This window comes from Sphaerodactylus townsendi, linkage group LG08 (assembly GCF_021028975.2).
Source record: "Sphaerodactylus townsendi isolate TG3544 linkage group LG08, MPM_Stown_v2.3, whole genome shotgun sequence".
Classification (NCBI taxonomy): Eukaryota; Metazoa; Chordata; class Lepidosauria; order Squamata; family Sphaerodactylidae; genus Sphaerodactylus; species Sphaerodactylus townsendi.
Window position 1 is genome coordinate 86154940 of NC_059432.1, and position 22233 is coordinate 86177172.

The 22233-nt window shown below is 42.2% G+C and overlaps 1 protein-coding gene across 1 annotated transcript; it reads left to right on the forward strand.

Moving 5' to 3' along the window:
• Positions 1-1344: 1344 nt before the first annotated feature.
• On the forward strand, positions 1345-19658 carry LOC125437940 (mast cell carboxypeptidase A-like). The gene is made up of 11 exons (XM_048506034.1): positions 1345-1473; positions 1740-1815; positions 4341-4465; positions 6569-6671; positions 6814-6915; positions 7756-7857; positions 8802-8912; positions 9722-9812; positions 10723-10925; positions 15627-15711; positions 17757-19658. Exons 1-11 carry the CDS (start codon positions 1400-1402, stop codon positions 17942-17944), a joined length of 1260 nt encoding a protein of 419 aa, XP_048361991.1. The 5' UTR covers positions 1345-1399; the 3' UTR covers positions 17945-19658.
• Positions 19659-22233: the final 2575 nt, after the last annotated feature.

Genomic DNA, 22233 nt, shown 5'->3' on the forward strand with positions numbered 1-22233 from the left:
AACGCTCTAGGTTAGAGTTTGGGGCAAATTCTAAACCATAACCTCAGCATGAATTCGCCTTCCCAAGGGCTGAAATTTTTTATTGTATACCTCAAAAACAAATTTCTTTCTAATTGAAGAAAGTAGTCTGAAAAAAACATGTAATTACACCTTCCTTATCATTTTGGGCGATTCGGCACTCACCAACTCCGGCGAGTTCGAAGCAGGTCCATTCCTGCTCTGCTCCGTCCCGCTGTTAAATTTCCACCTCCACCTCCAAGGTACAGTTTTTTCAGGAACCTAGGTCGAACCCAGGTTGAGTTAGTGAGTGCAGAATCTCCGTCACCTCGATTCGCCAGTTCAGCCAATGACAGACGAATGTCTTGGGCATGCGCAGAATGGGAGACTCATGCTGGCGAAAAGCGCACCTTTTTTCCCCCGGTTCCTTTCAAAAAGAGAAAAGGGGGTGGATACAAGCACTGGATCCTTTGCAAAGAGAAAAGGGGGGGTGGACACGAGCATCAGCTCTTTTCCGCGCGCGCCCCCCCACTTCTATAAGCGACGGCCATGCGCATAAATGGAGGGCTGCTCATAGCAACGCAGCAGCCTATCAGGAATTCGAGGAGCGAATGATGCGCCAAGGTGATCCCGCCCTCTGAGCTCAGCTCCAGCAGGACGACCTCGGCTGCTGTGCGGAGTAACGGAGGAATCAACCTAGGTCGGCACTTTCAGCCCGATGGATCGAACCTAGGTCAGTTGAGTGCAGAATCGGCCTTTGAGAAGGTTTTTTCCCCCCTCTTAGGCCATTTTCTACAGTTTGTCTCTTCTATTACTTAGATCATTTAGAAGGAACCAGACAGCCATTCTGCCTTCCTTTGCCCACACTGCTTAATTATGATGGAAGGAATTATACTCCATTATTCTCTTCATATGTTTCCTCATTGGCTTTTTTCATGTCAGATATTTTAATCAGATTGGCTAGTGGCACTTTGTTTTTCAAAACTGCATCGATTTAAAACAGTTGCAGCCAATCTGAGACAACATAATGAAGATTTAAAAAAAAAAGAAAATAAAGGCACCAAAACCTCAGACATTTGCACTTAGATCTTTTATTAAATGAATGCCCCTGTCTGATTGATGACCATGATGTTAATTCTGTTATTTGTTCAAGCGCTAAAGATGGTTATCTCAACCATCTTTTCCAGCTGATATCTAGCCATGTGAATGTGTGGCTCCTTTTTTGACCTTTAGAATATCTTTATTGTCATTTTTTTGCAGCCCTGAGTTGGTTGCACCACTGAACATTTTAATAAAGAAACCATCCAATGAAGACACAAGAGGAAGTCAGCTGGGTGGCTCTGGGATGTGAAAGAGGAGCATATAAGGAGTAGAGTTGAGGGGTTATGGCCAAAGCAGAATCATGAAGTTTATTGTTTTATTTCTAGGGCTTCTTGTGAGGCCTCAGGCTGTTTCTCTCACTCGACGCTTTGAAAGGTAGATAGTTCTCAGAGTGGTAAACAGTTGACAGAAAATGCTGTCACAGGGCAGGTTCTCTGTTTGAGGGGAGGGCTTACAGTGCCTAAAGGCAATTGTACAATCCCCCAGTTAGTTCCCCTTGCCAGCCCCATTGAAAGGAATTGGGTGTTTCACAGCAGCACAGTTTAAGGCATCTGACTTCGAAGAGCTAAAGATTGGGGTTGGGATGGAAAAGGCAGAGTGAGCCCTATTTTAATCAAGTAATTCTTCTTTAATTATTGAAGTGAGAAAGTGTTTCGTGTGGTTCCTCAGAATGAAACTCAAGTGAACTTTCTGAAAGTACTGGCTTCTGATGTACAGGTAAGGTTATTCTACACATATATCATTGATTCACTTTGATGTTTCCTCCACAGACTTTTGCAATAGGTTTTAATCTCAGAAATACACATGCATGTTGTGTTAATGGATCTATTTGGTTGATTGTACTGGCTCATTGTGAGTAATCTGCCTTAAATCCTTGTGAGAAAGGCAGGCTACATACATATATACATACATACATACACACATACATACATACATACAAGTCACTATGAGATATGTAAATGTTGAAGAGATGTATAATAGTTTTGTTTACAGAATCCCTCACATGGTGAGGTACAAAGAGGTTCTGTTTGGCCAAAACCATTTTTACAGCTCAAAGTCTGAATGTACAGCCAATGTGGTATAGTAATCAAGAGCAGGTGGACTCTAATTTGAGTCTGATTTCCCACTCCTCCAGATGAGCAACAGACTTTAATCTGGTGAATTGAATTTGTTTCCCCTCTCCTGCACACAAAGCCTGCTGGGTGGCCTTGTGCTTGTCACAGTTCTCTCAGAACACTCTCAGTCCAACCTCCCTCACAAAGTGTCTGTTGTGGGGAGAGAAAGGGAAGGGATTTATAAACTGCTTTTGAGACTGCTTACCGTTGAGAAAATTGAGATATGAATCCTTATTATTATTGTTGTTGTTGTTGTTGTTGTTGGGCTGATCTGTCATCAGTACGCTGATGATACTCAGCTCATTCTGTTGATGGAGGGGGGAGCGGTCATCACCCCTGCAGCTCTCCAGCACTGTTTGGAGGCGGTTGCTGGTTGGTTGCAACAGAGCAGGTTAAAACTTAATCCATCGAAGACGGAGATCCTCTGGCTTGGTCGTGGGGGGGGGGGTGAGAATTTCCAGCCGCCGGTGTGGGAGGGGGCCTCATTGGCGCCAGCTCCCTCAGTCCGCAGCCTGGGGGTCCACCTGGATTCGTCTCTTTCGATGGAGACCCAGGTGGCCCATATAACCCGGGTTGCGTTTTTCCATCTTCGGCAGGCCCGGCGGCTGGTTCCCTTCCTCTCCCACACAGACCTGGCCACTGTGATCCATGCAACGGTCACCTCCAGGCTGGACTATTGTAACTCGCTCTACGCGGGCCTGCCCTTGCGGTTGATCCGGAGGTTACAACTGGTCCAAAATGCAGCAGCCCGGCTGCTCACGGGGGGCGCCTTCCGTGATCATATTCAACCAATACTGCGCCGCCTGCATTGGCTCCCAGTTGAATTCCGGATCATCTTCAAGGTATGGGTACTTACCTTTAAGGCCTTACGTGGCCTGGGACCCTCATACCTTTGGGACCGCATTACCCCATAATGTCCCTACTAGGCCTCTACGTTCAGCGGAGGCCAATTTGCTGGTAGTCCCTGGCCCCTCAATGATGCGGCTGGCCTCCACGCGGGCCAGGACTTTTACAGCCCTGGCCCCTGCCTGGTGGAACACTCTTCCTCCAGCTGTCCAGGCCCTGCGGGATCTTGGTGAGTTCCGCAGGGCCTGCAAGACAGAGTTGTTCTACCGGGCCTTTGGAGTGTCCAGCCGCTGATATAAGTGCCCCCGCCTCCTCCTACATTTTGGGCCCATTACCATCTATGGGCCCACTCTTTTTCTCCCCTTCTGGGAGAGTTTAACAGGGATTGTTGCAGGCATTGCTGTTATTAGTCGTTCTTAATTGCTGCATTTTAAATTATTTACAGTCTATTATGTAACTGTTATTTTATGTTGTTCACCGCCCAGAGCCCTTCGGGGGTTGGGCGGTCTATAAGACTGAGAAATAAATAATAATAATTGTTGTTATTGTTATTGTTATTGTTATTATTCTATTTGGCATTCAAACTTGGTTTTGAGGTGTAAAATTCTATTTCTACAGATGCTCCTTGACATCTCCTATAGTTTGAGCATTGGCAAGTATCAACTAGAAGGTTGCGTGAATTGCCAGCTGTCAGATACTGAGCACCATTGCATGTCAAATATTTTCAAATACTACATATCATGGTACCTTACCATAAAATGCTGTAAGATATCAATAATGATATCAAATGTCATTTGACAGCATATATTTGGCTATAGGCAGTTTCTCAAAATCAGAATTTATATATTATTCCACTTTTCCAAGGAGCTCAAGACTGAAAACATGGTTTTCCACTCCTCCATTTTGTTCTTACAACAATGCTTTGATATTAGTTGACACATAGCAACTAGCCTAAGATCACGAGCACTGTGGGTAAGAGGACTGTGCCTCTCTTGTTCTTGCCTCTGCACAGACAAGAATTCTGCAAATAATATTTGGGAAGATTCTTATATCTGGGTAGACAAGAGAAACAATTCAACCAACACGTCACATTTTCTGATAAGTTCCCTGCTCTTGCATGCCTAGGGGAGGAACAGATGCAGTTAATACATTTGTGAGAAAGAGGAATGAAAGAGGGAAAATAATAGTTCTCTGTCCAGTGGTTGGAAATAAGTTTCTACCATTCCATGGGCATAAATGCACCTATACTTAATTAAAACTGATCCACATTTTTCTGCACAGCTTGACTTCTGGCATCCTGATTCAGTTCATCACATTGTCATCGGGACAGAAGTGGATTTCCAAGTCAGTTTACATCTGGCAAACTATGTTCTGATGAAGCTGGAACAGAATGAGCTACAGTATGAGTAAGTGATATTTTATAATACAATGGAGACTCAGGAGCACTGTGAATTCTCTGAGTTTTTATGATCTACACAGGCTATTTGGAGAAAGTAGCAGCAGCTTACTTCAAGATGTGAATGTCATCCAAACTGGGACAGGCATTGTTATCTGGCAAGGAACTCTCCAGTAAATGAAACAAAAACATATACAGCCATTGATGAGTCTTCAATGGCTAAAATAAATTTCCATTAGGATGCATAGTTGTGTCATACATGCTAAACAAAATGTAAGTTGTCTGCTATACTAAATAAACAGTAAATACATTTCCCATGTGCATTCATTATACAGTCTCTGTGTACAATCAGATTTGTTTTTAAGCTTTACATGTTATAGGCATCATGCATATCTTTTCTTTGAACCCTTGCCATCTTCTGGCCACTATTTTTCCAAATGGACAGCTAAACATGCCACTAAGAGAAGTTAAAGACGGGTTCAGCTTACAAGTTGTCCACTGGAATATAGCTATTTCAAAAACCTGCAAAATATAATATTGGGTGAAATTCAGGAACTTAGGCCGTTTTTGCATGGTCAAAATATTCCAGGGTGAGCATGGAAAATATCCCTGTGCAGCCAGGAATTCCGCATGGTTCCTGAAGCTGCACAGGATCTGCCCCGGGGTTGCCCCGCTATTTTTCCATTGCCCTAAGACTTTCAAAAACCACCAAATTGGTGGTTCTTTTAAAATGCTCCTGTGTGACCCAGCTGCTGTGCAAACACCGCGGGATCAGAATTGGGGCAGAACTAGTCTTTTTTTCCCGCCTCAACACTCTGACCCACCCCACCAATCAACAGGAACTGGGAGCAACAAATGTTTGTGTTGGTTTAGGAAGTGCTTGCAGTTGTTTGAGAGACTAACTCTCCTCTTCTTTTCAACTTCCCCTCCCCTTTTTCTGTCTTAAGGAGCAGCAAAGGCGTAGTGGCTAAGAGCAGTGGCTAAGAGCAGGTGCATTCTGATCTGGAGGAACTGGGTTTGATTCCCAGCTCTGCCGCTTGAGTTGTGGAGGCTTATCTGGGGAATTCAGATTAGCCTGTGCACTCCCACACATGCCAGCTGGGTGACCTTGAGCTAGTCACAGCTTTTAGGAGCTCTCTCAGCCCCACCCACCTCACAGGGTGTTTGTTGTGAAGGGGGGGAAGGGCAAGGAGATTGTAAGCCCCTTTGAGTCTCCTACAGGAGAGAAAGGGGGGATATAAATCCAAACTCTTCTTCTTAATCCACGGCTGCTTGAGAGTCTCACTCTTGCTTTCCCCTCACACACACACCCTTTTTTTCTGTCTTAATCCACAGTTTCACCCTCAGTGATTTTTCCGCACTTCATGGAAGGAGTTCTCTCAGTGTAACTGGGTTCAAAGTCATTTAAAACTAAACTAGTGAAAGTGAGTGGGGGAATAGGGGGAGAATCAGCCAATCAGAACGCGGAAAACGGAGGTTGTCCGCACATGCACAGAAAAGATCGTGGAAGAGATCGTAGTGCAAATGGAAAAAGACCTGGGCTGGTGTGGAAAGTGCTGGGGCATTACATCCAGTCCTGCCTCTACTCCTTGGAAGAACTGGGGAGTAGCGGAAGGAGAAACTGGGACAAATCAGCCACAGTTTGTAGGATCCCGGTTCTATCCTGGGATATTTTGACCGTGCAAAAATGGCCTTAGAAATTTAAACATGTTCTGCCACTGTTTTTATTGAAATATGGCTTACATGCAGTGAATAAAACCAAGGGAAAATTGGACTTGATCTGTCAACAATATTTTGTCACCCATTATGTTGAGTCAGAGCACCCCTAAGTCAATCTCACTGGACTCCCTTCCATTCCCCAAACTCTGTACTCTCCAGGCACCATCTGCAAATCTCCAGGAAAGGAATTTCCCAAACTAGAATTGGCAACCCTAACTCCAGGTCCCCACTCAAGTCTCTAATCGCTACCCCACACTGGCTTTCCTAGAATTGACATCATGTGAACTTATGCTTTGCTTCAACTGTTGACGAAGCTGAAGAGTCAAAGAATAGGAGAGTTTTGAAGGGTGATTTGAAGGATCTAAACATTGTAGATGTTTTTCTCCCATAACAGGGTTTTATTCCACAATCTACAAGAACAGATTGAAAAGCAATTTGATGGAGGGAACTATTTCCGCAAGATGCACAGCTACACAAAGTACAATGACTGGGAAAAGGTAAAGCAGTGTCATTTGATTTGTTTGTTCATTAGTTTCATTACATATAGGCAACAGAAGCACTGCTTAAGTCACATGTAATTGTTTCAGATAATTCAATCATGAATCATTTGTCGTCTGATTATTATTTTGCAACCCTTAGATTGTTGCATGGACTGAAAGAATCGCTAGAAATAATCCCAAAATGGTCTCCCGAATTGAGATGGGAAAGACCAGTGAAGGGCGCCCCATGTACCTTCTCAAGGTATGAGGTCAAATATTTTAATAACTGGCCATTTATAAGGGAAGTACAGTGATGAAGCAACTTAAGAAATTCATGTTATCCTGGGAGAGCGACAGTCAGGATTATTGGAGCTATACCTTTTATTTATAGCTGCCTTGTAGATATTTGTATGGAGAGGTGGGATACAGCTATTTAAAAATATATAAATAAAAATAAATCTGTAGCGAAAGATGAATGTGGTATTATTGCAAGAATTATTTAAATATTTTCTCCAAGAGCACTAGCTGGATTCTTACAGTGTCCATAGGTAACCCAGTCATTCTATCCAATGGAATGACTGGAGAGGCTTAGGGAGCTGAGTATGTTTAGTTTGCTGAAGAGAAGATTAAGAGGTGACATGATAGGCCTGTTTAGATATTTGAAGGTATGTCATGTTGGTGAGGGAGCAAGCTTGTTTTCTGATGCTCCAGAGACTAGGACCAGGAGTAATGGATTCAATGTGAAGGAAAAGAGATTCCACCTAAACTTCAGGAAGAAATTCCTGACAGTAAGGACTGTTCGACAGTGGAATGCACTACCTCGAAGTGTGGTGGAGTCTCGTTCTTTGGAGATTTTTAAACAGAGGCTGGATGACCATCTGTCAGGAGTGCTTTGATTGTGTGTTCCTGCATTGCAGGGGGTTGGACTTGATGGTCCTTGGGGTCTCTTCCAACTCTATGATTCTATGATTCTAAGTATGACATCTGAAGCCTCTGAAGTCATCATGTCCATCACATCCTTCATGGGCACTGAAGAAGCTAGGCTTCTGCACAGCAAATGCAATAAAAATGTCTAAAAAGCCAATGTTTTGCTTGGTAACAGGTTGGGAAGGTGACTGGCCAAAAAAAAGTCATCTTCATGGAATGTGGCATTCATGCACGAGAGTGGATCTCGCCAGCGTTCTGCCAGTGGTTTGTGAAACAGGTTAGTGTTATCATATGCAAATCCTCTATTGTCAGCCTTCATTGCCACTGAATTATCCAAAGTTAAGTACCTTTCATATGTTAATATTATTGCTGCACTATACATTCTTAGGTTACCAGCAGGCCAGGGATAAAAATGTCCTAACTGCAGTATAATAGTCAGAAATGGGCAGTCAAAGCGTTTCATCTCATGGAGTTCAATAGGTCATTAAGAACCTACCCAATTAGTGTCATTTTCTGAGGTCCTGTTTCAAGTACCTCCACCTTCTGAGGTTAAGTGGGTAGCAGGTTTAGAGAGGAACTTCTCAATTGTAGCACCAAGATTATGGAACATGCTCTTGAGGGTTATTTATCTGTCCCTTTCTATCAGTGCCTTCTGCCAGCAGGTGTAAACTTTTCTGGTTCTTCTGACATTCTCTTAATAATCCCTTCTTCCTGCCCTGTTTTTTAGTTGAAGGGGGATTTGCATTTTGCCAGGAGTTGCATTTTGCCAGGTTTCAGAAACCACAGGGCTTCCCTGATCTGAAATGTGGTGAGTTTGAAAAGGAGGAAAATGTGTGCCCAACCAAGAATCTGCCCTGAGGGCATTTATAGTCACTGCAGAGTAGACCACAAGTGCATAAATGGCCAAAATACATTCTAATTTGCTTTGTCACTTGCATAAAATGTCACACAAGCAATTTATGCTACTACAAGGGGAAAGCACTAGCTATTTCACAAGAGGTACTGCATTGTTTACGTTTCTGCTTGCACATTACTAGATTCAAGCTAACAGTGCCTTTGTAAACAGGGTTACACTATTCTAAGCCCACCGAAGCCAAACAAACACTGTCCAGTTGCAAAGTGTAGTAACAATATAGATTTTAAGAATACATATTCCAAGATCACAGATGTGTCTCAGCTGATTTGGAATGGAATTTTATACAATACATTTGTCTCTTATAGGCCACCCACACATACGGAGAGGACAAGGTCATGACCAAGCTACTGGACAGCATGAACTTCTATGTGCTTCCTGTGTTCAACGTTGATGGCTATGTCTGGACATGGACTAATGTACTGGCCACATTTCTACATTTTCTAGTGAACTTTGTTTACTAAAATTATTTAAGGTGACCCTAAATGTCTGAAGGGGAATGGTGGGTAGAAGAAAAAAGAATGGATAGGTGAGCACAAATATGAAATGTCTACTGTTAAACTATATCAGTGCATACACATATATATGTATTTAAACTATTTAAATACTTACCTTTCTCCAAAGCATCCAAGTCCTAAGACAGACATAGTTCAGAATCCAGAGACCCACAAACTTGAATGGCTTTGGCAGAATACAGATTGTTGCCAGTTCCTCTTTCCCACTGAAGCTCATGTAAGAATGCGGGCTATTCAGTCCTTCCTACAGTGAAGTCCTCCCTCATTCCACATCATGACCATAATTGCAAGGACCTTCAAAAATGAATATTCAGGGGATGGAAAACACTGCAGTGAAGGGGGTGAATTCTTCATTCACTGTTCTCTGTAAGGAATTCTTCATTCACTGTTCTCTGGACCCAAACAATACTGTCCAACTTACAACTGTTAGCTGGCCCCCTTGCAGTTCTTACTCCTAATTTTTCCCCAGACTTCTGTGCATACATTTCATTTACACATATGTCTCACAGGTGAAGGCAAGGTGAGTTCAAGGACATGGAACATGGAAGCAAATCCATCTTGCAAGCAGGGTGGGATTGGGACAATCTTAACACGGCACTATGCAGCATTTGTTCATGCTAACAGTTGAATAAGAACTTTAAGCTTTTCAGAATTAATATTAAGTCTAAGTACATTGAAAAACACAAGATAATTTCAATCACCTTGTCCTACAGAATCGCTTCTGGAGGAAAAATCGTTCCAACAACTCTAACAGTGACTGCATTGGCACCGACTTGAACAGGAATTTCAAAGCGGCTTGGAGCAGTAAGTATAATATATTTGGTAGCAAAAAGAAATACAATGTGGCCTGGGATGTCATCGGCAACTCAACTCAAAGCAACTCTACATCCTTATGGTTTGTATCTTCCTGTTTTCTTACATTCACGGCTTATACAGAACAGTTTCAACAGTATTTAGCAATCTGCTGGCAAACTAACCTTAGCAATCTAGCATGGCAAAACCTTTAATGTAACTTCAGTAAGAGCCATGCATTCCCTTGTCAGGCTCTCTTACAAAGCTTTGGCCTGTTTCATATGCCATAGTACACTGTTATAAAACTGATAAAGTAACAAAAGACAAGAATGGCACAAAAGCTGAAATTATAGCCCTTCACATTCACCTCACACATCTATTGCAGCAATAAAGGCTCAAAACTTCATGGGTAACAAGGCTTTAATACAGTAATATTTACTCAGTGGATTGGGAGCCCTATATGGCTCTTTGACGCATCACTTGTGGCCCTTCTGAGCACTGTTCCCCAAAATGGCACCATCCCCACAATTTAGGAAAATGGGAAAGTCCTAGTGGGGCTTTGTGGTCAGCATGCGGTTTCCACCTTGAAGCAGCTACTGTTGGAGACACGGGTACGCTACAAACCTCTATGAGTGGCAGGCTTCATGCCACGGATGGAAGTAAATGTACCTCTTTGGGGCGATGGTAATTGCAAATGTGGCTCTCTGCAGGCTGCAGGGTGAGTACCACAACTTTCAGCTGAAATATTTCAAATTACCCATGTATCCTGGATTCACTGCAATCACACTATGCAAAGCACAATCTAAGCCACACAAGTCCATCCTGAGTCCCACTGAATAAGCCCTGTCACCACCATTTGCTCAGGATTGCAACTTGGCTTGGATTCCATGTTAACATCAGGTCTACAAATTTTGCCTTGCAGCAGTGGGTGCTTCTGATAAACCTTGTAATGAGATCTACTGCGGGACCTCTCCGGAGTCTGAACCAGAAACTAAAGAACTTGCAAACTTCATTCGGGACCACTTAGACGTCATCAAAGGCTACATAAGCTTCCATTCCTACTCCCAGCTGTTGATGTTTCCATATGGCTATACGTACAAGTTGGCACCCAATCATGATGAACTGGTATGTGGAAAAGGGAATCAATTTCCATAGGTTAGCAATAAGAACGATCAAATTAGTTTTCTTCTTCCTGATTCTCAAAAGCTGAGTGACTATTGCAAATTTCCTTGTTTACTTGTGAGACATGATAAGAACTCTGTTAAAATCTGCTCATATATCTTTCATAAACAGGGTGTTTAACCTAACTCTAATTTAATGTGAATGGCATTTGGGTTAGTTTAGGAATTTAGAGCCAAAAAAAATTAGAATCGACGCATCTTCTGTGGCTTCTTTCAAGGAAGATTGAGTACAATTAGACAGAAATCAAAATGAGCACAGATTGTTGTTTGTTCACATCCGTCTTAAAATCCCTGCTCCACAAACAATGGAACTTTCTAGTTGTTTTAGGAACAAGTTAATTCAATCACAGGAAGCAGTCCTGGGTTCAGAGACATGGTTAAAATGAGACTGTGTGCAAAAGAACAAGAGGAGAAAGCTGGGTGTCCCATCCCATTCTCAAACATAGCCTGGACAGTTTTGCTGGACAGTAATTCCAGGAAGGTGATTTATTTATTCACTTTACTTATACACTACCTTTCCCCCCATTAGCCCAACACTCTAGCCATGTGTGCATGTGGCATGGTGAGCCAAGGCCCCAGGATCTCCTACAGCTATAGTCAGATCCTACTGCCACATGCACAGCTCATCCATACACTTTTCTAGAAATGGGTTTGGTAACTGGCAGGATAGCATCATTCATTGGGTTGGATTTGACTGAGGGGCTCCCAGTTGGTGGCCCCTAGCCTACTGTTTCTTCCAATCCTTCTTGACTTGTAGGTCTTACCATGCTGTCATAACAACCATACATGCAGTGCAAATGGCTAAAGTATGGAAACAAAGATGACACCATATTAGAAAGTGAGGGCAGTGCAAGTAAATACAATATGGCCGATGGTTTGCCATGGATGGTATACAAAGCAGTTAGATCTGCGTATCTTCCTTTTGCATAAATAGAATGCAAAGTCAGACCCAAGGCACAAAAAGCCCCCACTCAGAATCTACTTGGATTCTAATCTGCATTGTGTTCAACTGCAGAATGATTCAGACTCACCCAGATAACTATTGCTTCAACAATGCATGTGATTCCACTGCTGTCTGGTAGATATTTTTGTCTGCTTCTAAATGTCTTAGCAATTCTTAGTAAATGTCTTTTTCCCTAAGTGCAGCTTGACCCCTACTAACACAATAAAGGAAAGGCATTATGGACACCAGTTTTCCTGTTGATAAAAATCATCTTTTAAATTTTATAGATGTATTAGATAATTGTAGATATAACAATGCTGCCCTCTTGTGTTTTTTGCCTACACAAGGAAATACCAGCTGCTAAATTTGTGCTCCACTTTCCAGGGGTACCTTTTTAAAAAATGAGAGGGAGAGAGGCAGACATACGGGAGGGGGCATTGATTTGTGGCCCCATAGCTGCCACTGAAATAAAATTGAGAATTTTGTTTGAAAAATACAGTATTACCAATTCCAATTCCAAAGCCTTTATTGGCATTATAAACTACAGAGTTAGTAGAAAAGTAGAAAAGAGGCATTTATCTACTAACTGAGACATTAAAACATTAAAATGCATTAAAACATTAAATACATTAAATACATTAAAACAATGTTAAACGTTCACAACCACGCCTTGTAAACCGCACACATATAAATTAATTAACCATTACTACTATGTAGACAATGATTGCGCCTGACCAAATAGTGCCTCAAAAAACTTGCAACATTCTCACATACAAGATCACAGGACCCATTGAGTAGAAAGTTCATCACAGATGGTAACCTGACAGCGTTTGAGCTCTCTACCAATGGACAGATGTACATGGAGCGTATAGACTCGTATATTGGACACTCAACAACGGCCATGTTACATTGACATAACCTGTTCTCATATGGAGTGTTATTATACCTGCCAAGAGTCATAGCGTTAGGTAGAGCATTAAAACGAGCCAAAGTGTACACTCTGCGTTGTTTGGGGTTGCACAGAATGTACAGATAGTTGGCACAGTAATCTGATCGGACAATTCCCAAGGCCTGTGGGGAGAAGCTTTTTCCCCCCTCCTGCAACATTCTCAGTTTCTCTCGTTCAACTAAAACAGATTTAATTTCATTATGAATTCTGATGGCAGACATAGTTTGGAACTGGTCAGCTGTTAAGCCCATGTTGTTAAGTTTCTTATCTATGTCAGCCAACCATTTCACAGATGTAGATTCTGATAAGAGTTGATGTATAAAACTATTGGGTCTGGGCTCAAAATGAATTTGGGTCCAGTACTTAAGTTCTCTTGTCCATGCCATCAGTTCCATACTATTTTGTCCAGTTTCTCTGCATAGGGTGTCATATGGGACACACCTTGGTGACCCTAAAATTCTTCGCAAAAAGTATCCCTGTACTGACTCATAAGGTGATTTAATTTCGGGGAACCATATTGGGGCTCCATATAATAGTTGAGGGATTATCTTTGCATTGAAGATTTTCAGTGCAGCGGGGACAAATTGGTGTCCTTTCGAGTAGACACATCGCAGAATCGCTGCAGCATCCAACCTAGCTTTGTTCTCTGCTTGTTTGCTGTGAGGGACCCAAGATAGGTTGTAACTGAATAGGAGCCCTAGATATCTAAACTGACTTACTTGCTCTAGGACATGGTTGTTCACTTTCCAGCTACATTTACACCTAGATTTTGCAAAGATCATGACTTTGGACTTGTCATAGTTAAGCGTCAGCTTATTTACATGACAGTATTCTGCACTGCAGTTTAGTAGGCGTTTTAAGCCTACTTGGGAATATGACAAGAGAATAGCGTCGTCTGCATAAAGCAGGGTGGATATATGCAGCGAACCTAAGCGTGGCGGATGGCCATCAATTTTAGTTAAGGTTGCAGGGAAGTAATTGAGAAATAGGCAAAATAGACTGGGTGCCAGTGGGCAACCTTGTTTAACCCCTTTGTTAACCATAATTGATTCTGTTAACGTGCCATCTCTTGAAGTTCTTATTTGGCAAGTTGTATTCGTGTGGAACGCTTTAATTAGAGCTAAAAGTCTCTGTTCCATGTTTAGGGTTTTTAATTTATGCCATAAAAGTTCCCTATCTACCGAATCAAAGGCACCCTTCAAATCCAGAAAAGCAGCATAAAGCTTGCTTTTTCTTGTGCCTACGTATTTGCTTGCAAGATGTTGGAGAATTAGACAGTGATCTAGAATAGAGTTACCTGCCCGAAACCCGATTTGTTCTGGGCCGAGTAGCTGATGTTTGTCTGTCCAGCTCTTTAATTTTTTCAGTAGATAGTTAGCATACAATTTGCCTACGATAGATAAAAGGCTGATCGGCCTATAATTAGAGGGACACTGGGGGTCTCCTTTTTTATAGAGGGGTACAATGATCGCCTTTAACCAGTCCTTGGGAATCATTAAAGATGAAAAATACAGTATTATAAAAGTCATCACTCCAACTTCCCAGTTGAGTGCATACTCTAGCTCAGGGGTAGGGAACCTGCGGCTCTCCAGATGTTCAGGAACTACAATTCCCATCAGCCTCTGTCAGCATGGCCAATTGGCCATGCTGGTAGAAGCTGATAATTGGTATCTGGCGAGGTCTCTACTCTTTTAAACAGTCTGCACTTTGGCAGTCATTTTCTTGCTGCTTGCATTTAAAATGGAATGCTTTTTCTATACAGAAACTAATTTGAATTGTTCTCATACCCAACACAACCAGATGCCAACAAGTAGCATTTTCCACTCACTGTCTGGTAAGAGACTATGAAAGTGTAAAAAGACCAGACTTGGAGACTATTCCAAACATAGCCGGAAGCATTGAGATAGCCCAATGATGATCAAACTCTCGCATTTTAAAACAGAACAGCAAAAGTTATCATATTGTAGATTGCTGATCCAAGACATGGAATGACTTTGGATTGGTCCACAAAGTTCATATGGAGCAAAAAAACAGAAGGCATGATTGAAAAGTACAATAATTTGCCCAGTACCCATAAGCATGGATCGAATGCAAATAAGCCTCAAAGACACATGATGAAACCATCTGCTCTCAGTCACAGGGATGAAACAGTCTCTGTGAAAGTGGCAAACTTCAGTCTGAAGTGCATCAGTCAGCTTCCAACAGAGTACAATGAACACATGCAAAGGAATTATTCCTGAGCGACTGAGGGCACTGCTTAATTTTTTCATTTGGTGTTCTAACCACATTTGTTCAGTTAATAATGAAACACGCACACACTTAATGCATCATGTGAAGTATTCAAGAATTTAGCTACCAGTTTTACCTGAAGAAGACAATGGGCCTTTCCCCACTTCCCTTAAGCCCCGCGCTACTCGAGGAGAGTAGCGGGGTCCCTCGGCACTCCCCACTGAGAGGGGCGGTGACAGCGCAGCCCCCCCCGAAGCTGCTGCTGTCGCGCCCCTCAGCGTGCAGCATCCCAGGCGCTCTTCTCAACGGCGCCTTTTGATGGCAGCGAGCGCGAAGGTCGGGGACGGACGACGAGCACCTGGGATGCTGCGCGTTGAGAGCAGCGCGCGGCGTAGAGGGGAAGGACGAAAGTGGGGAAAGGCCCAATGTTTGAGGAGTTTGATCTGAAGTTATTGCAATGCCGCTGAATTCGCATGGACTTAAGCCCCGGAGGGAAGTAACCAATTCCTTTTTAAAAAATGCAGAATAAAGTGGCAAAGGGAGCAGTGGATGCTTTAGCTACCGTCTATGGCACAAACTATACATACGGACCAATAGCTGAAACAATATGTAAGTATGTTGCAATTTTCTAGAGATTTATAGGACCTTTCCAGCAGTGATTAACTTCTGTATCCTACCCAACCTCCCTTTTGCTTTCTTCAAAACCCTATGGATGTTTTGCCTACAAACTTCATTTCCATGGCAGCTGCCACTACCCAATTCATCTGGTAATTCTTCTCGATTGAATCTATTTTGCCTCCCTTGAAATCCCTCACATGTTTTGCCAGAATTTCTGAACTTGCCTCAGAACATTGCCTGAGATGGAAAAAATGCAGTTCCCCAATTTTTGTAGATATTGATTTTTGAACACTAGTTGTGTCCTACCACCAAAAAATCAGAATGTCATTTATAAATCTACTTTATACCAAGTCAGACCATTGATCTACATAGTTTTCTGGGAAGTAACTCTCCAACCTTTTAGACCCTGGAATTCTTAAAGTGGAGACTAAATCTGGATACATATATAGATTCCTGATGTAAATTAAAATGATTTACCATTTGCATTCTTCGCAACAATGCTACACCTTTATTTTCTTAACCATGGTGATATCTGGCTATCTTAAAGTTCATCAAGATGTTGTTTTTTCCTGCTCCCCAGCTACTGTCCTGTGAAATGTCATCACCTACCAAACAAAAAAAAAACCCTTTGGCACAGCTTCATCACATAGTGAGTTTCCCAAAAAAACGTTCCCCAGCCAGCATAATCAACCACGAACAGCAACTCTCCATGCAATGGACAACACCGTATAGTGTTTGTATTCTTTACACTAGGCAACTAGAAGCTCATTTCAAGGAAGTGAATGTCAGTTGGGAATAGGGATGCTAATCTCCAGGTGGGACCAGAATTACAGTTCGTCTCCAGATTACAGAGATCAGTTCTACCATGGGTTACCCCCTGGGTTACCATGTACTCCCTGGAAACTGGTTGGGAAGAGGGGGTCTTACCAGTTGCAAATTGAGCCCTAGATCCAAATATTAGCATGTTGAAAGTGACATCACCATGTCACTGATGACATGAAAGATGCTCTGGTATTTGGGCAAAAATTCTGAGGCAAAAATTTTCTGTAAAATTTCACCCAAATACCAGAGCGTCTTCCACATCATTGGCAATGTGATAACATCACTTCTGGAAGTGGCATCAAGGCACCAACAGTGGCAAGGTCTAGACCAAAATCCCTGCTGGCCAGCTGAGCAGTGCTGAGGGAGGGAACCCAAAGCAGGGGATTCGTTGCCTCCAGTGGGAGTTTGGCAACCCAATTGGCCATCCTGGCAGGGGCTGATGGGAATTGTAGTCCATAACATCTGGAGTGCCAAAGGTTCGCCACCACTGCACTATGGCATTGTATCCCAACGAGGTCCCTGTTCTTGCCAGGCTTCATCTCCAAATCTCCAGGTGTTTCCCATGCTGATCTGACAACCCTACCCCTGCATCACCTGGGGACCTGGCAACCCTAATTAAGAAAGACCATTACCATTTAGACTAGCACTGAATCCAAAGTGTCTACATTCCAAGAAATGTGCAACTAGGATAATTTCATGTGCCCATTCTCATCAGTTTGAGCACTGAAACAGCTGGACATAAGGGGAGAGAACCCAACCCTCCTATGCCAGTCACCACCACAACCAGTCCTTCACCTTCACTGAAGAAAAAGTCATCTGTGATGATTGAGGTATTGTACTGCAATTTCAGCAGTTGCTTTAAGGTCTCTTTTCAGTAGTTCACAGCACTGTGAGCCAACTAGAGAAAAACAGTTTTTGCTTTCAGCAAGTTTCTGACTGTGACCTGAAAGAGTTCTGAAGTGAGCTGGGCCTCAAATTAAGCTAGATAAGACTAAGTAATTGTGTTCCATAGCCCTTGCAAGTATTTTTGTCTGTATCTAGTAGAAATATTTGAGGGGCTCAGTTGTAGCTTAAGTGCAAAAGTGATCATTATTCTTCCAGTCTCACAACAGAACAATTATGTCATATTAATCTTCTAAACTAGCAGCCTATCACTGCAGGTCTTTCCATGGTTGTGCCAACATTTTCTTTAAATTATTTTCCCTGTTTTTCAGACCTTTCCTCTGGTTCTTCTCTTGACTGGGCTTACGACGAGGGCATTAAATATGCATACATCTTTGAGCTTAGGGACCATGGGCGATATGGCTTCCTGCTCCCTGAATCAAAGATAAGGCCAACCTGCAAGGAGACAATGCTGGCAGTGAAATACATTGCCAGTCATATCCTCGCTTCTAATCCATGATGATGTATTCACACATTTCCTGAAGGAATTCTTTTTTCCTCTCCTGCCCTTTTTTTCTTCTATAGTTCTATAGTTATTTTTTGTCCACTGCATTCTGACTGTTTTGTTGAGGCTTGATCATCTTCTGCAGAAATGAGATGTCTTCAGTCCTCTCTATGCCACCCAAACACATCTTGTTTCTCTTTGAAGCTGCTCTTTGGTGATCATAGTTCTGAATATTTGGGGAGGGGTCTATTATTAGGGAAGCATAAATCAGGAATCTGTTGAGTTGCTCTGGAGTGCAGGTTGATTGATATGATCCTTTGGGTATTATTAGAATTTGTATGGACTGAATCCAATTTAGTCCCAAAACTCACCCACTTATCTAGAAACAGGCATAGTTCAACACTTGTTCATGAATAACACATATGACCATGCAGCAGTGAGTCACAAGGAATATCCCCACTCCCACTTATGAGCATGGTCAGAGGAGGAGGAGGATGTGGAGGAAGCACTCTGGTGGGTGAAGAGGCAGAGGTAGAACTGCCACAGCCTCCGCTGCACATTTAAAAGGAGAAAAGAAATATCTTTTAAATCACTTTTTTTGTTTCCTTTAAAATGCTAGTAATGAAGTCAGGAATCCAATTTCTACTATCAAAACCAAGTAGCGGTTGAAGGGTTCAACCACCTCTTTTCCTCACCTTTGGGGCTTCACAAGCTTGCAATTTGCATTTTATGGACAGAAAGCTATCCATAAAATATCTTTGAAAGGAGATATATGCCTCATCTGTTGAATTTGGTGCCTAAGTTTGACCCTTTTCATATGAGAACTTGCGGTGTCATGCAGTTGTGGTATGTTTATATGTACTGATTCATGGATATTGAAAACATGTGGATGGAGCTGATTGTGTGGATCATGTGTGGGGTTTCAGTAACCTAGTGCCTGCTCTCCCAGCCAAGTGTTGATTCAGTAGGGGAGACTTAAACAAATAGACCTCCCAACAGGAACAGGAGATTTGCAGATATGGTGCAGCTGCATAGAAGTAGCTCCCACACTGCTCAGAACACATGTGAAGGAACTTAGCCTTTAATTATGACCTAAATTGATATATTTCTTCCCTGATTCTGATACTATAATTTTTTTCCTATGGACCTGCCCCAAATGATACTGAATCTAATTCTTACACAGGCTGCATTAGACTGATCAAGTCAACAATCCATGATCCTCCCTCACAGTTCCATAAAAGTTTTGTAACATAGATCAAAATTGGTGTAACTGAAAGAAATAGCACACGATTGTACTTTTTAAAATCTATGAGTCCTCTTTCAATTGACACAAAACACTTAGCAGAAATAACTAGTGGTAAAAATCCCTTGCAACTTTGTTTTTTGGTTATGGCGATGTTTTTCCAGCTGTCCCTCAGAAACATTTTTATATGGTTGCCATTTCACTGAGTAGCAAAAAGAACTCTGACATTTAACACTGATTACTAGGCAATGAGTCTTAATAAAATGTTAGCATCAAACTACATACCTTTTTCTTAAATGTTCTGAACAGGATATCGCACAAAGAACAAATGCTTTGCTCTACTACTTTGAAAGTATTGTTCCACCACGGTAAAAAAAAAAGTATCACTGATGTTCATTTAAAGCTATAACTGCTTCGAAATGGGTCTGCATGCATTTGTACAGCTTGAGTCACAACTACCATCGTAACAGCACAAAGCACAAAGGATATACCACCCAGCCATCTTGAAGCTCATGTATGTCCATTGAAGTCCAGCTGTGTTTTCATAAATCCAAACCATACTCCAACACAAGAGCTACTTTATGTTGTATAATGGTTAAAAATCTGAACTGCAAGTTGTGGAAATCTCTATTGTTATAACTAGATGGTTAAGGCTGCAGTCAATCTACTTATTAGGTTCCAGTCAATCTACTTACTTGCTGTATAGCATTGAAGCAGAAGAGAAGGAATCTGCCAAAGATATTTTGCTGTCCGAGGGTGGATCTCTTTTGTACGAGTTCCTTTACCAATAATACACACTACTCCATTGCTGGGGTAATAAATTGGCCATAGCCATTTTATTGAGCAGAAGCGTGAGGCTAAGCATGGGTCTGGATCTGGTCATACAGGTAACATGCTACAGCTCAGCAGGGTGGGTGCCCCATCCCGAGCTTCATTCTACTGCGGGGCTCTGTCGGGCAGACGCTCCTGGCCAGAGATGTTTCCCTTTGGCCTGGTTCAGCTGGGGCGGTCGCCTCTTGCCGTTGTTGCCGTTCCCAAGGGGAAGGCATAGCTCCCTAGCTCCCTTCCCCTTGCCCTTCCATACCCATGTGCCAAACCACCAAGGATCTAGGCTATGACAACATGAGCATGCATTAACATAGAAAATTAGGGAGAGGTGGGTGGGCAAATCGTCAACCGACAAGCACACGGCCCGGACAAAGGTGGGCGAGCCCATTTAAAGTCTCGGGTTGCCCCTCCTTTCTTCTGGTGATGCTAGCCCATTTCTAGCATGGCTCCCCTTCCCCTCTCGCCCCTTACTGGGGCGGCATCCGCTGGTCCCACTTTTCCCCACCCTGCAACCGCGCCTCGTGGGTGATTCACAGGCGTCCTTGTTCTCAAATTAAAACATTTGATTAAATTCTCCTGCTAGAACTGTAGCTCCTGGAAGACACAAGAAAGTACATCTTAGGAAGTAAAATTGCAAAAAGGAAATTCAAGAATGTATGATCATTCGTAGATTCTGAGCAATTACAGCACAAAGTAGGCCAGCCAAGAGAGAAAGGCTTGGATGAATATACCATGTTCTTTTGATAACTTACTATAGTTTGCCTATAACCTTGTAGAAAGAACTCAGACTTTCTGCCAAATGATGTATAATTCTGCTTCCTAGGTTTCTGATCAGGAAGTTAACAGTCTCCTAACCTTTTGGTAGGAGAATACTGGCCACCAGCTTGCCAGCAGGTTCAAAGCCATCTGAATTCCTTGAGTTGTCACAGTTGTTTAAAGATGAGCAATGTATGTGTGTATAGAATGTTACTTAAGTATTCTCTGGTTGCCATAGAACCCACTTCGATGTGTACTGATAATTAAAATGGCTCTTTGCCTCCTCCTTGATCTAGAACATTTAAAAGTGATAGAATTGGTTTCTTAATGAAATTCCATAAACTTGGAGCTGTGATGAGGAAGACTGAGAATGTAGTATGAGGGTCCTAAGGAAACACAGTTACTCTCATTGTTGCCTGGCTTTTTGAGAGAATGTTTCATCTTCATTGTTTGTGAAGATATCTGAGAAGAAACAGGAGAAAAGAGAGCCAGGAGACATCTGTTCATATGCACATCTCCATAGGATGTTTAGCTGAAAAGGTGGAACCCATGCTTAATGACTGAAGACAACAAACAGAAACTGAGAAGAAAATCAAGACAGTTTCATTTTCAATGGACTTTGACAATACCTGTCATCTTTTTTCTCTTAGGATGCATTCATACATATCCTTCAACCTCACAGAGGTAAATCAACCCAATACTTATTCCATATTTAGCTGATGAAAACCTTTTGATTGACTAACAAAGGTGTTCCTGATCTGGTACCAAATGGTAAAATTCCTAAAAGAAAAATATAATATAAGAATGTATAAATATTGTGAGGTACTAAGCGCTATTTTAGAAAAGGCACTTTCTTTTCTCACACACGTATGAAATTACCTTTCCTAAGAGCTGAGGAAAGTATCATTTTTATTCAGAATGATTTGCAAGGAATTTGTGTGTGTTATTCAGAACAACTTTATTCATATAAACTTCATGTATGTTTAATCGATCATTCACATAAAATGCATATAATTAATCAACTAGGATTTCTTTAATTGGGTAATGGCATACTCTTATCTGGTGAACTGGATTTGTTGCCCTGCTCCTACACATGACATCTGTTGGGCAACCTTGGACTAGTCACAATTCTTCAGAACTCTCTGAGTCCCACCTACCTCACAAGAGGCAAGGAGTTTCTAAGCCATTTTGAGTCTCCTCACAGAAGAAAATGCCAGGATATAAGTCCAAACTCTTATTTTTCTTGATTAGCAAACAGCTAGACCTAGGTGAGTCATGTAACTCGTGTGATATCAAGTTGCCCAGTGGTTCCTGCCAGGCTGGGCCCCTATGAGTCCTCCTTCAAAGGTCAAACCAGCCCTGGAAAGGACCCACTTCAGTCCAGTCCCCTCCCCTTTCATTGAGGGTACCATTTCACTGAGGGCATCACTGCTTAATGCTACAGGCACTCCTTTTTGTCATTTTGCAGTTTTTTATC